Here is a 14,061-nt window from a genome sequence, read left to right on the forward strand (position 1 = left end):
CCTTCTTCGTGCAGTCCACGATCTTCAACCTTCACTTCTCGTTATCTCCATTCTGCTTCAAGCGCTCCTTGTGTATGGATTGTGTTTGAGTAGTCTCAAATCTTGTTTCTCTTGATTTTTCCATCGAGTTTCGCCACCTACACATTTAATCTTCGTCTCATCCGCGCTCGACACCTCGACCATAACTCGTCTCAACCCTGCCGTGACCGATCACAACGAGATTTGCGAAAACACAAACCGACCGACCGTGTCCCCAACACGCCTCCGACTCGCGTCTACGCTTCGTATTCGACGTCTTCTTGTCAACTTGATCACAACTGTTGACTTCGTTTCCCCCGTTGTCGCGCCGCTGGCCCTCCACCCTTTGTGTCGACGCCTCGACCTGCCTCGAGTCTCTTGTTCGACGATTGCGATTCCTGGCGGTCGGAACACGATCCACCCTTGTCCTGCCGAATGAGAATACCTTAAACCTCTCTGGTTTTCGATCCCTTCTTACGGTCTTCCCGGCGCGCCATCTGAACGGCGTCGTCATGCTCCAAAGACCGCGACAGTAGATTAACACATACCCCCTTCAGGTATTCACTACATTATCTCTAGCACAGATTATGACCGACAGACCAGCGCCGCTGTCTACGCATTCTGCGACTCCTAGTCAGATCGCCCCTCTTTCTCTTTCGGGCGCAACGCCTAATGACGAAGTTGCCCAACTGATTGAGGGAGCGGAAGAAGAGCCATACACTATCAAGTGTATATGCACCTTCTCTGTCGATGATGGAAACACAATCTATTGCGAGTCGTGTGATTCGTGGCAGCACATCGACTGCTTTTACCCTGACAATCGAGAGGAAGCCGTGCGCGAAGATTTTGCACACTCGTGTGCAGAATGCAAACCGCGCCCTCTCGACCGTCAAAAGGCTTATGATCGTACACTGCGCTTAATAAATGGAGCAACGGACGAGCCTGCCGACAAACGAACAAAAAGACCACCTTCCAAAAGCCATAAGAAGAGATCGAGGCCTGCGGAGCTACCAATAAATGGCCATGCGAGTCCGCAGGAAAATGGAAAGCATGGTCATTCTGGAGATCATCACCCTCCTCCCAAAAAGGCGAAGCATCGCTCATCACACTCTGTCAGTTCTCAGGCTCCCAAACGGAGCCCTTCATACGGAAATGGCCGATCAAATCATGCCCACCCTCCCAGCCCTGCAACTACCCCTCCCGACCTTCCTGATGATTTTCAAATCCATCATTATTCTGAAAAGTTCTATGACCTATATAATGCCAGGGATGTCCCCGAGTCACGGAACAATGCTTTTGCCAGTCTTGCCATTCCTACTGCGCTATCTCGCTGGCTTCGCGAACCCAATACGATGCGGAGTGAAGTTGGCAGACGCCATTCGGAAGTATTCCAGAAGGCTCCCTCAAACTTGGAAGCCAACAAGCCTAAGCTTGAGGTCAGTGATGCAACACGAACACTGGATGATGGCAAAGCTCTTAGATGGAGGTTTCTCAAATCAAGTACACCAATCGAGAAGGATGTACCTCTTGTTGAGCTAAATGGTGAAATTGGGTTCCAAAAGGACTACTGTGCTGAACCTGTCAACCTCTGGGCAGATTTATCTTCGCCTCTCCCGTTTGTCTTTTTTCATCCTGTTCTCCCTTTGTACATCGATACAAGACAAGAGGGCTCTCTTGCTCGATATGTTCGCAGGAGTTGTAAGCCCAACGCTCAGCTTGATACATATCTTTCCGGAGAAAACGAATACCATTTCTGGATCGTTAGCGACAGATATATCTCCGCCAATGAACAAATCACTTTGCCCTGGGATTTCCGACTGGAAAAGAGTGTGGATGCACGATGGCTTCATCTTCTTGGCCTAAGTGACGATGACTCGACCAACAATACGGAAACTCCGGTAGATGGGACAGAATACATGGCAATATCGAATTGGATAGATCGAATTCTCTCCGAATACGGCGGGTGCGCTTGCGATCTGGATAACAACTGTGCGTTCGCACGATTTCACCGTCAGTATCTCTTCGGCAAACCCCAAGGACGTGCGCCAGCAAAAAAGAAATCCAGAAAGCCGAAAACACAAGCCATTTCCCCAACAAACACGGGGCAGACTGTCACCAGTCGAGCCACGAGTGAAGGCCATGTTGACGATGCTGGGGATAATGATAACAGATCCCAATCTGGGTCTATGCGAAGCAAGCCACCAAGTCGTGACCTTACACCTCTTCGCCAAGGATCTTTCGACCAATTAGGCATACTGACTGAGCCAACGGATCGAGACAAGCGGAAGGTTGCTATGGTTGAGGATTCGTTCCGTCGCATGGAGCAGCAACAACCCTCACGGAAGAAAAAGCGAGTATCAGATGGTACTGGTTCAACATCCTCTAAGTCGAAACATCGCAATGGCTCAGTTGCGTCTCATGGCAACTACGTGGATGCTGGGACTCGCAGGAGCCACTCAGGATCCCCTGCTAGCTCTTCTCCTCATATTCAACAAAGGCCGTCAATCTCGAATCAAGACTCCGCAGCGACCCCATCACGCCAATCATCAGCTTCTCCCAGAGGAGTATACTGTGATGCAGCGGTACAAACGGACCCTGTCGAAGGCGCCTGGTTTAGTGGGCCACATCAATCACCTCGTCCCAAGAAGCGGATCATTTCGCTCTCGAAGCGACTCCTAAACAGCCGCCATAGAGTCCGAGCTGAAGGAGAGGATCTACGCAGGCGGTCATCTGTCAGCCAACTATCTAATGGCACCATGATGGAAGTTGACTCGCCTCTGGAGAACGAGGTAGTCATCAAGCGATCGGATTCAGAATTACCACCTTTGTTTTCCGCATTAGGGGACACACATATGGCAGATGCCTCTTCACCAACAACCCCTGTACTAGGATCGGCTGCGAGTGACACATCGACCAAGACAAAAACTCCCGACCTACGCGTGCAGCTACCTCCTGTGCCAGCCTTCGATAGTGCAGGACTGGGGATTCACAACGCAACAACGCCAAAATCTGGTGGCGTGGGTCACTCCCCCCTTGCAGGTCCATTGCCAAGTCCATTCGCTCCGCCGGCTGTAAACGGCATTGTTACCCACCCTAGTCCTGTTAAGAAAAAGCTGAGCCTCAGCGACTACACTAAAAGCCGGATGAACAAGGCTGCCGGGAGAACAGCTGGAGGCCACGCCGTTCTTAAGCCTTCTATCTCGAGCCCTGAGGACACCAAGGTTGATATCATGGTCGATTCCCCGTCGATTGAGAAGCCGGCGGAGACTGTGATCATGGCTCCTGTAGCCGCTGCCAATGCGTCTTCATAAAGAATGAAGTACCTGTACGTTTAATGTGTCAACCGTTTCAAGATTTTCTTTGTTGTTTCGTTTGGAATTGGGGATGACGGGATCAAAAGCCTGGAGTTCTTTCCTTTATATACACTGGCTGGTACGTCAGATGATTACCCCTTTGATTTGGCGTTTAAGGAGGTTGTGGGATTATGGATGCTGGGATTGAAGGGTTCTGTCAATCGAACCCTGGCATCTAAATATGGGAACGGCGCACCAGGTTTGGTGCCTACGGGTCATGAGATTTCTCCTGAGGGAGAAAAAGCAGAGATGTTAGGTGGTCCTTGTTCGGGATATTTTTTGATTGATGTCCAGTTGAAGAGGGTTGGCCATGAACCAAAACAAGTGAAGAGTAGGATGGAGTAAATCTCTTACGGAAAGATGCTGAAGGAATCGTTGTATGTAATTATAGGCGTCAATCCTACTTGCAGGTACTCACCACAGTCATGTTGCATTGCCCGTAACGATGGAAAATACAGCCCTTTAAAGATTCAAGGGCCATCTTGAACCGCAACCTCTTGTGACATGGTGAGCCAAAGGACAAAGATGATATTAATAGTAGGCAACACTCATTCCGTGACATCGTGGTTAGTATTCTAAATCATTAACTTTCCAACCAGTGGAATGATAATCTATCTGGACAGGTGATAGGGTTGTGGCTCTGAGAAAGGCGCAGCCCCTTTTCTTTCTGTGTTAATATTGCGCAGCAGTCCCCCAGTTATCTTCCTTAAAGACCAACAATGCGAGACGATGCCTCACAAACAGTCCAAAGAACCCAGCAACAAGCTGGAGCATAGTAATCTCCAAGGCCAATCGATCTTCACGGAGTGGTCCCCGCCAGACAAGCCAGAGGTTGAGGATGGTAAAGTTGCTTGTCTCGACAAATTGACCCTTTTCATCGATTGTTACCTTCACCAGGCGTACCTTGTTGAGAAAGTGTAGGCCATGGGCGACCAAGGGATGGGGTTGACGCTCGGGTGACCAGGGGGTCACAGACGGCTCCATGAGGCCAGACCGGGCGTTGAAGTGAGGAAGTCGGTGGCGTGGGCAGGGAATCAGACCGAAGACCTGGGGGCATGAGTAGAGGAAGTTAAATATTTGAGGAACAAGGAGGAGTCCGAGAGTCTTTGAAAAGTGGCCGAGGATACCGACAACAGCAAAAACCATACCCGAGAAATAGCAGTAGGTATCGCCGACAAACACCTTGGCAGGATACCAGTTGTGGAGGAGTAAGGCAAACGAGACGCCTATCCACGGGAGGAGAAAGTAGAGTGAGAACAAGTGCGAGTCGGTAGCAGGGTGAGGGTATGGCGTAAAGAGGTACAGGCAATCGTTGAAGACGAGGAGGAAAGCGATGACGATGCATTGCGAGACTTCAATGCCGTTTATGCCTGCCAGCATGTTGATGCTCTGAGGGCAGAACATGGCAACGCACGCCATGTAAACGTAGTAGAGAAACCCGAGATCAACGAGCTCGCCGAGGTACGGCTGAAGCTGGAGAGGTAGGACAATAGAAGTGACGTCAAAGTCGACAAAGTAAACGACAAGAAGAGGGATCGAAGCCAGGCCGGGAATCCACCATTTGTGTCGCCAGCGAATATCGAAGAGATCATCACCAATACCGAGAAGTGCAATTGTCTGGAGAGAGATGATGGCACCCAGGAATGACGCGAGCTAGCGACGAGGTCAGTAAAGCACCAGACCGACATGCATGACATGCATGGCATGCATCTCTGGGTACATCTGCGCACCTTGTTGTGTGGAAAGCGATGTAGAAAACGGCCCTGGTTGACGTGCTGAAGCTCAACGACGACATCGCGGTTCCCACCGCCACTAGTCGCCGCAACAATGTCCTTGTAGAACGGGAATGGGATGAAGACGATGACACTGAGGAGGTAGACCGCAGCGCACACGGCACCCATGCACTCGGGGATCTCGGCGCGGTTCACCTTGCTCATGTCACGGCCTTGGAAGCCAGCACGCATGAATGTAGGGCCTAGCCAGCGGATCATGGCGAAGCAGAGCGCAAAGGCGAGAACCGATAGGGCCAGAGATGCCATGAGGGGCTCGCCATCACCATGGAGGGTATTCGCGAGGACCGCGAAAGCAGCTGCGGAGACGGTCGAAAGTGTAAGTGTTTCAGAGCGAGAGAGTGAGGTCATCATGGTTGTAGTCATGATGGGCTGTGGCTCTTGGCCTTGGCGTTGTAGTAGAGTACCAAGTATGGGTGCGCGATGATGATGATGATGGGTTGGGCGATGCGTGATGAGGGTTAAGAGAGCATCATGGAAGACGATATTGGGGGAAATCGCCAGCAGAAATGCGGCTGCTATGAGTTGTCCAATACAATGCGCTCCGCTACCTACCTAGGTACCTATTAAAGCAGAGCAAAGTCTATGACTAGGTAGGTAGGTATTGTTGAGGTGAAGCTTGGTGACACGTTGTTACACTGCGGAACACGGCCGGGGCGGGTGTGGAGTGGCATATGAATTACGCGGAAACACGTGCAAAATAGGAGATTGATACAAAGATCAACACCAGGGATTATCAGTTAGTCGGTAAACTACTCTCGTGAAGATTCATGCTTCTTAAATTAGTCAGTCAATAGATTTTCATCCATCACCAACGCCCTCAGCCTAGCATATACGGGTATGCAACATAAGGTAGGTAGGTAATCATCGATTCATTCGCTCTTGAGGGTATATCGACATCGCTTCCGCCTTGAAACCACGTACAAGCAAATGACCAAATCTAAGGTAAGCGGAGAGTTCCTATCCCACCCAGTATAGTAAAACAAAGCAAAGCTGAGGCATCTACTAAGCCCATTATCAGTGAAACTCCCAGCTGAACCCATAATCCAAAGCGCCTGTGTCCGGAAATCGTAAAGTAATCCATCTAACTTTTGGTGCCCAATCGTCCATTATCCTTTTTGCGCATGTGTCGGGTATCTCGTGTTCAATATTGTTGTCGTCTGTCTTTAAATTTCCTTCACAAAGCCCACCTCTACCAGACTATCGGGGTCGATATCCAAATTGGCCAGCTTGGTCCGTGAATTCTCCCGGATCCACAAGAATGCTTCAAGTGCTACCCGGCGTATGATACTGGAAATACTCCTCTTTTCTGGCCTTTGCACCCGCATAGTCTGTTTGCCCATGAGATAAACTGTTTGTGCTTCTTCGGCGGCCCGCAGCGCTTCAAGCTCTCCTCGAAACTCTGGCGGCATGTCATTCTCATCAGGTGGGAAAGGACCTCGGGTGATAAAGGTCATCAACTCGTTAACAATCGTAGGCGCCAAGTTCGGTGTGAGAACGTCATCCATGTAACCATGTCGCAGAACAATACGATAGCATGAAGGAATTTTTGCTGTAACACGCGCAATGACGAACCGTTGGTCAGATGGAACCGTAGGCTGAGAGAGTGGGCGCATGTGGAAGAAGACGATCACCTGTGGCCTCGTCTGGAACTTTCGAACGAACTGCGAGAATACCTTGGGGATGTGATCACCACTCCCGCCCACTTTGTCGAAGAATATTCCGAGTCCTGGAGCGACCATTACTTGTCCGCCTCCAAACTCTGGTGAAAGCCTCAGCCTCGTCGAGCGCAGGGAGCCTTCACCTTGAATTCCCCTTGCTATTGAGTTGTTTCTCGAGGTACTCCGAGAGGACATGAGGAACTCTGCCGGGTCCACCATGTCCCTTTGCTCTGCTTCCCACTGCTGTTCTTTTCCCCATCGCCAAAGCATGACGAATGAACTAAGGATGGCGGACAGGACCAGCGCAAACCAACCACCGTCGGGCACCTTGTTCATTGCTGCACTAAGATAAATGCTGTCGAGCAGGATGAAGATGAGAAACCCGATGAGAACAACGATTGATGAGACACGCCAGATGATGAGTGCCACTAGTGACACCATGCACGTTGTAATGAAGCTAACGATAATGACACATGCGCCATAAGCATGACCCAAGCTCGTTGTCTAGTTCAAATCAAGTCATGTCAGACGAGTTCGTTTCAAAGTGACACAATGAGGCTGGGTGGGTGACTTACATTGTTATAAACCGCCGTAACCACAACAGTACCGGTCATGAGTAGCCAATTTGCCAGTGGCATATAGATCTGGTCGTGGAATCGACGGCTGGTGTGAACAGTCTTGATGTGAGGAAAGTAGCTGAGCCTCATCAACTGAGAAATGAGTTGGAAAGAGCTGGTGATCACGGCCTGGCTGGCGACGACAGCAGCGAGTGCAGCAATAATGATACTGAAGTACAGTGTGCTTTCGGGAACAGTGCGAAAGAATGGGTTGGTAAAGGCCAGCCCAGTTTCATCCTGTGAAATATAAGCAGCCTGGCCACAATATGTGATCAACAAGCACGGGAATGCCAGGAACAACCATGAAAGCTGGATGGCTCGCTGTCCAAAAGCACCCAGATCTGCAAAGAGTGATTCAACGCCGGTGAAAGCGAGAAGCAATCCACCAAGAGACTTCCATCCATCAGAATCGTTTCGTATTAGGTATTTGAACGCATAATGTGGGCTGAAGGCCTTGAGTACGGTATGGTCGTACAAGACAAGATTGTATATGCTGATGGAGAAGTTGTAGAGGAGCCAGACAACAACGACGGGAGCGAAAGAGGTGCCGATTTTGGAGGTGCCAATGAACTGCAGCAAGAAAAGCGCAATGAGAATCCCGCACGAGGTCCCCACGATAGCCGGTCTTCCCAGATCAGGTCTGATAACCTGAATCCCTTGGACGGCGCCCAAGACGGACTGAGCTGGTGTCAGAATGCTGTCGGCCACAACCATGGAAACGCCCAAGACGCCAACAATCTTGAGGACGCTTTGTGCAACCCGACTACGTTCCAGAAAATCCCGGGCCATTCTCCCAGCGGGGGCGAGTTCGGCGCCCGTCTCACGATCGAGGCGCACAACAATTCTTTCCGGGCCGTTGGGATCGACGCGGGCAATGTTGGCATATCGAGCAAGGAGAGAGTAGAGAGCAAAAGTTCCTCCTTGACCATCGTCGTCGGCTGACAGGACGATGAAACAATATTTAAGTGTTACGATGATGGTGAGGGACCAGATGATTATCGACAGAGCTCCCACGAGGTCGTGCCATGACGGCTGCTCGCTAAAAGTCGAACTGAAAACATAAAGGGGACTGGTGCCAATGTCGCCATACACAACACCGGTAGTTTGCCAGGCGAGCCATAATAAGACCGCGCCCTTGTACGTCTTTTCGAAACGAGAAAGTCAGACCTCCATTCACAACGTCGCACATTTTATTCCCCTGGAACTAGGACCTACCTGCTTCTTGTCGCGACACAGATCCTCGTGCTCGATTCGCTGGGCCTTTTCCTGGTCATGCAGGTCGCGGGCTTCGGGATCAGTGGGGGCGGCATCCTCGCTTTCTTCGGCGGCCGCGTTGACCCAGGCTTCTATTCTCTGGTTGCGGGCATTGTAGGAGATCATTTCGATCTGGAGTCGGCAAGGTAGGCCACTTGGTGACGCTGGGTCCGGAGGCCAAAGGGCAAAGGCAAAGGGACTAAAACCTGGGGCTCATGCTTATATACTCGGCCATGTTCTGACTATGTACCTTGGTTAGTTAGGATGGTGGTGGATAATGGCGAGCCTAATCCTAGATGAGAACGCCATGGCTAGGCGAAACTGGGCTTTCCTGGTCCACTCTGCCAACAGCCACAAATCCTCGAGACTCGTGGACGGTGAACATCTTGACTGCCAAGACGTCCATTGGCAAGTGTCGGTGGTGCTGATAGGTCCAGGCGTACTCGGGATAGACCATCATGTCTTGAGCCTCTCCACCGAAGCTCAAGAAGGGTTTAATGGTCCGTTCTATCTGCGTGCTGAGGAGATGCACGCATATGCAGGCTTGAGGCTGTGCGTACCAAGGACCCAATTTTCCCCTCACTTGCAGATGACTATACCCACGATGTCGCCGAAGTGCTGCTCACACTCGACTCAAAAGATTCGAGAAACTGTCAAGGGGGGACCGTTCCCTGGTGGCTACTTTGAGTCAGTCCAATGACGTGCCGCCATCCATCCAGGTCACCCTGTCATCCTCCAATCTAAGCGTTGAGAAGTGCGGGGGCTAGGGGGGGTAGTCAAACTGGCCCATGAGCAGTTGGAGATGATACTCTACATAGCGTGTTGCATTCGTACCGAGCGCCAAGACACTTGGGTTTCTCTGCTCTTTGCAAAGAGTCTTGGCTGCTTATTTGTTGCATATGCTTTCGTAGAAGGGTCCTTCATCGGCCGTCCGAGAACAAGTTGATCGGCTTACCGAGTCTTTCCGTATGACGCTCGAGTCAGCTTTTGGTTGTATCTGTTGTGTAGTATCATGCATACCAGAACCCCTGCCAAAATACTTGTCAGTTTAACAGCTTTAGCCAGTGCCCCACGTGAAAACTTGAGAGGTTTGGGAGTCCTGGAAGTCTTACGTTAAATAGTGTGATTGCGGTTCTCTCATGCTGGGCCAAGACTCTATACCGTCTTGTATCGGGCAATACTCCGTACTGTACGGAGTAATGGTGCACTTAGCATATTACGAAGCCATCCCCACCATCACCATGTGCATGGAATCAAGAGGCCGATGCCAATGCCGATGCCAATGCTGCGAGTCTGAAACTGACCTGTGTAATGATGATAAGTGGGTGTGGTATAAAAAGTGCCTTCCTCTCAAGGCCAGTTGCATCAAAAATCGGAGTTCGTGATGTTCCTCAAAGTCACGATTGCCATTATTGATTAGTACCCTGCTCTGGTACGACCTTGGGTAACCACGAAGGCTGGCTGCTACCTCAAGAACCCACAGGTGCGGAGAAAAGAGGCGCCTGCACGATGGCGGCTGTCTACGAATAGGTAAGTGTAGTATGTATTTGGGTAAGGTAGTTGCGTAATCGCTGGCCTTTCTATTAGTTAGTAGGTAGTAAGGTAGGCATTCTAACTGCTTACATATCAGAGTTGATTGGCAATCTATCATATTGAGTCTTCGATAGCCATTCCAATATAGATGATGATACTATGATGAATTATGTAACTCGCTGTAGAGTCTTTCACATTCAGTGCTTGTGGATGGATAGACTGCGAGGGTAGTATTCCGTATTTAGTCATTATTCCACTCCGTACCTAGCATATAGTACATAGCTTGTAAAGGCCGATTACTCATGATGCCTCCATCACCTTTCGCTCTCATGAGTTCTCTAGCCTCCTACTATAAATGGTCATTCCTATATTCTACCATAGGTAAACCTGAAGTACCTATGACAAACTTAAATCTGTACACGAGGCCATTTCTGATATCGTCAAGAGCATAGCCTGTGTGTGCGTGTCATGGGGATTGCCAAGGTGAGGTATAAGAAAAAGATGCATCTAGCACGTGTCTCGGCATTAATTCTCATCATTCGGTTCTAGGGTATCCTGAAGATCCACCATACCCCTCCGCGTTAAGAAGTCAAGTTCGACGGGAAGAGTTGCCTGTCGATCCTCAGTACCATGGCGCGTTATAGAACCCGATCAATGATAATACCACCCGGCAAATATCACCATGACTACTAACCTAAATCTCATCGATGATGTGGGTACCGACTTTCTGCTGCCCTCTCATATTATACTCATCAAAATACCGGAGGAAGTAACTTGGATTATAGCATTCAGGAACTGATTATATACCCCTGTTCCTGTGAAGCATCGAGTTTCCAGTGCATAAACTCACCATCCGCACTAAAAGATGGCCCATATCATTTTCCTGAGGAAGTGGTCGTCAGGTGTCTAGTTCATGCATCGACGTGCGGAGCGGAGATTTTACGATGAGGCGTGTATTCGCCAAGTCTTTCCAGACTGCAACATGCAGATATATAGCACCATCAGGAGACGCCAAGTATGTGACTATCAGATGAGAGGCCTCAAACCAAGTCCCATGTAACAAGGTACGACCAGCCCATTGCGCATCTACCGAACTTGGCGAGGAATTCTTTGCCTGTGACTCCCCTTGCATCTTCGCGATCTCCGAACTTCGTGAGAACAAGCAGCCGTACCGACTTGCCCCGAGGCCCGAGATCGCTTGCATTGACGTCAAGCCAATACCAATATCCATTTGTTTCCATGGGTATCATCTCTTCCTTCTGGCCATTGCCTCTGGGAAGGCAGAGGAGCACCAGCCGCTCTTTGCCACCACACATCTTCTCTGACCAGTGTTCGCAAACCTTTGAGTATTGGAATCGCACAACCTCACCACTGTCAATAGGTATATGCCGCTGCTTCGGCTCTACACTGGACTCGGCGATGCCCTCTTCAGCAGTAGTCGAGCACATTCCATGGGGCTCGCCATCAATTCCTCCAGTATAGTAGTTTTCCCACGTGACTGGTAGGCCGTCCGCCCTGAATTGATACCGTGATTCAGACGGGAAATGTCTGAGGCCAAAGTTCTCATTTGCGTTGGTGAATTGCAGAGGAGAGAATTTGGGCTCGTAATTTTGCCCATTTACGTGTCCAGCACCCCAGCATGCGTCCAGCAACTTCCAGTCACCGCCATCGATTCGCACTGCGTTCCAAGCATGTCCGGTTGGATCTGCTCGGGGTGGACGCTCGCCCTTCTTGAGCGGAGTGTATCCAAAGCCCTTCCCGTGACCGGTGACAACCACACATTCTAGGCCAGCTCTGTTGGCGATCGCTTTGTATGTTTCTGCATAACCTGCGCATACGGCTCTACCAGTAAAAATTGTATCTTCAGCCGTCATATGCCTTACATTGTTGCCAAAGAATGCAGCGGTATCATAACTAATGTTGTGATGGAACCAAGTAAAGATCGCTCGCGCTTTGTCCGTGTATGAGGGGAATGGACTACAAAGAACCTGAGCCAGATAACCCACTGGGTCATCCCTCGGCACAGAGTCTCGAGGATACTGCGCAGCTACATCATCTGGATCGCTCCAGTCCCGGCATATTAAGCATCCATATACTGGGGCAGATGGAGTGAGAGCCCGCGTCTCGAACGCTTCAATCTGGGCGACTGAGGGTCGAGAAGAGAGCGGCACTGGCGGCGGCTCATCTCCCGATTGCGACCGGCCTGGGATCGGAGGCCGTGTGGGCAGTGCTGGCTGGGAGTCCTTGGGTTTGTCCTTGTTGGAAAACCCAAGTATCACCGGTGTCTTCGCTTTTGAGTTCACCGGCGTTCTAGGGGGCAACTTTCTGGGTTGCGGCGCCGCTTGCGGTTCATGTGTAGCATCCGCTTGTGGTTTTGCTGGGCGTGAAGGCAGCCTTGGTGGCAGACCAGGTCGAGCTGTAGGTGCAGGCTCAATAGCCCGTGAGGGCTGCGGTGACGGCGGAGCACGATTGGGTTTCCCTGCCTCCCTGACGGCTGCTTCCTTTTCTCTTCTTGATGGGGGGAGTTTGGGGAGACTTGCAGGGTCATAAGCAGGTGGCAACTTATAGCCAGCTCCATCAGAGTTGACACTCGTCACTGATGAAGGAGGCCTGCCCGTAGATAACGAAGATATCGCTGAGTTCTGCGATCTCTCTGACGAGCCAGAGTTCCGCCGCACTGTTAGGCTAGACTGCGTTGACGGTCGCCTTGGTGGTAAAGACGGAGCGGACTGCATAGTTGGGGTCCGACTTGGGAGCGGAGGCGGGGCTCGTTGTTGGACATCATGCTGACCATTCTGCGCTGTTAATTGTGGTGTCGACGCTTTTCGCGTAGGGCGAGGAGGGATCGCCGGATTACTCTGCGATAGTATTGACGTGGTCGAAACAACCGGTACCGTCTGACTTCGGGACTCAATCGCTGGGCGGCCAGGAGGGGAAGGAGGCGGCGGTCGTTTGCGAACCGGTCCGGGACTTTGGCTTGGGGCACCTGTGAAACTCTTTTGTTTGTTGGGAGCAGCAATGCGCTCAGCTAGAGTGTTGAACTGGGGCTCCTCTGTGTCGGCCATTTCGATCCTCTAAGTCAAAAGCAAAGTTTCAAAGTTTTCGTATTCACAATATTTACTGAGACGGGAGGATGAAGGTAGTGTTGAAAGACACGATGGGATAATCTCTCTAGCTGGGAATGCAATTTTAAAGGCTCGGGTGGTGTATATAACAAAGATAGTAACGACAGACGTGGAAGATGTCAATTAGGTTTCAATAAATAAGAACGACAGTCAGAGTGAGGATGAGTAGAGGATGGAAGAAATACGACAGACGATGAAACGAATGGCTGACGGGTGCCTGGGTTGACCGAAGCGCTGATTCAAGGGGTCCAGAGGGATCGAACATAGCCACACAGCCCTGCAGGTGGACCCCGAGGGCCGCAGTTTAGAGGGCGGGGAAGAATGATATAGCACCAGGTCCACCAACTATAGTTTCATGATGCTCTTAGAGCCAACGTTCGCTTTACATTAGACTTGGAGAGCTGTTGGCCATGATTGCACTGACCGTAAAATATACGAGCGTCATAGTACGAGCATAATCCGTACACGAGCGTTAAATTATTTAACTGGCTGTTGTACTCGTCGATCCACACAACAGTCTGCCCTCCAACCATTTGATAACTTGGCTTTCGGCAATTACGTGCCTAGACCCAGATACTTATGATGATCGTAAGTAATCGAGATATTTCCCCTTTGTCTTGCTCTGCCACGTAATCAAAGGCAAAGATCAATGAGTTTTCTGCCATATGAGACTAGTCAGCGCAATGTTGTCATGACAATTATATATAGAG

At 50.5% G+C, this 14,061-nt stretch overlaps 4 protein-coding genes across 4 annotated transcripts; 1 reads left to right on the forward strand and 3 right to left on the reverse strand.

Annotated features, from left to right (window-relative positions):
• Positions 1-605: 605 nt before the first annotated feature.
• FMAN_02927 (uncharacterized protein) lies at positions 606-3,329 on the forward strand (the record flags this gene model as incomplete). Its single annotated transcript, XM_041831680.1, has 1 exon — positions 606-3,329. The coding sequence occupies one exon, from the start codon at positions 606-608 to the stop codon at positions 3,327-3,329; it is 2,724 nt and encodes a 907-aa protein (XP_041682219.1).
• Positions 3,330-4,043: 714 nt separating this feature from the next.
• Positions 4,044-5,527, reverse strand: FMAN_02928 (putative UDP-N-acetylglucosamine:dolichyl phosphate N-acetylglucosamine-1-phosphate transferase; the record flags this gene model as incomplete). The annotated part of the gene is made up of 2 exons (XM_041831681.1): positions 4,044-5,024; positions 5,102-5,527. 2 exons carry the CDS (start codon positions 5,525-5,527, stop codon positions 4,044-4,046), a joined length of 1,407 nt encoding a protein of 468 aa, XP_041682220.1.
• An 800-nt stretch (positions 5,528-6,327) lies between these two features.
• FMAN_02929 (putative potassium transporter hak-1) lies at positions 6,328-8,819 on the reverse strand (the record flags this gene model as incomplete). Its single annotated transcript, XM_041831682.1, has 3 exons — positions 6,328-7,326; positions 7,398-8,582; positions 8,655-8,819. The coding sequence occupies 3 exons, from the start codon at positions 8,817-8,819 to the stop codon at positions 6,328-6,330; spliced, it is 2,349 nt and encodes a 782-aa protein (XP_041682221.1).
• Positions 8,820-11,266: 2,447 nt separating this feature from the next.
• Positions 11,267-13,291, reverse strand: FMAN_02930 (uncharacterized protein; the record flags this gene model as incomplete). Its single annotated transcript, XM_041831683.1, has 1 exon — positions 11,267-13,291. One exon carries the CDS (start codon positions 13,289-13,291, stop codon positions 11,267-11,269), a length of 2,025 nt encoding a protein of 674 aa, XP_041682222.1.
• Between the last annotated feature and the right edge of the window lie 770 nt (positions 13,292-14,061).

Source organism: Fusarium mangiferae, assembly GCF_900044065.1.
Source record: "Fusarium mangiferae strain MRC7560 genome assembly, contig: FMAN_scaffold006, whole genome shotgun sequence".
Lineage (NCBI taxonomy): Eukaryota > Fungi > Ascomycota > Sordariomycetes > Hypocreales > Nectriaceae > Fusarium > Fusarium mangiferae.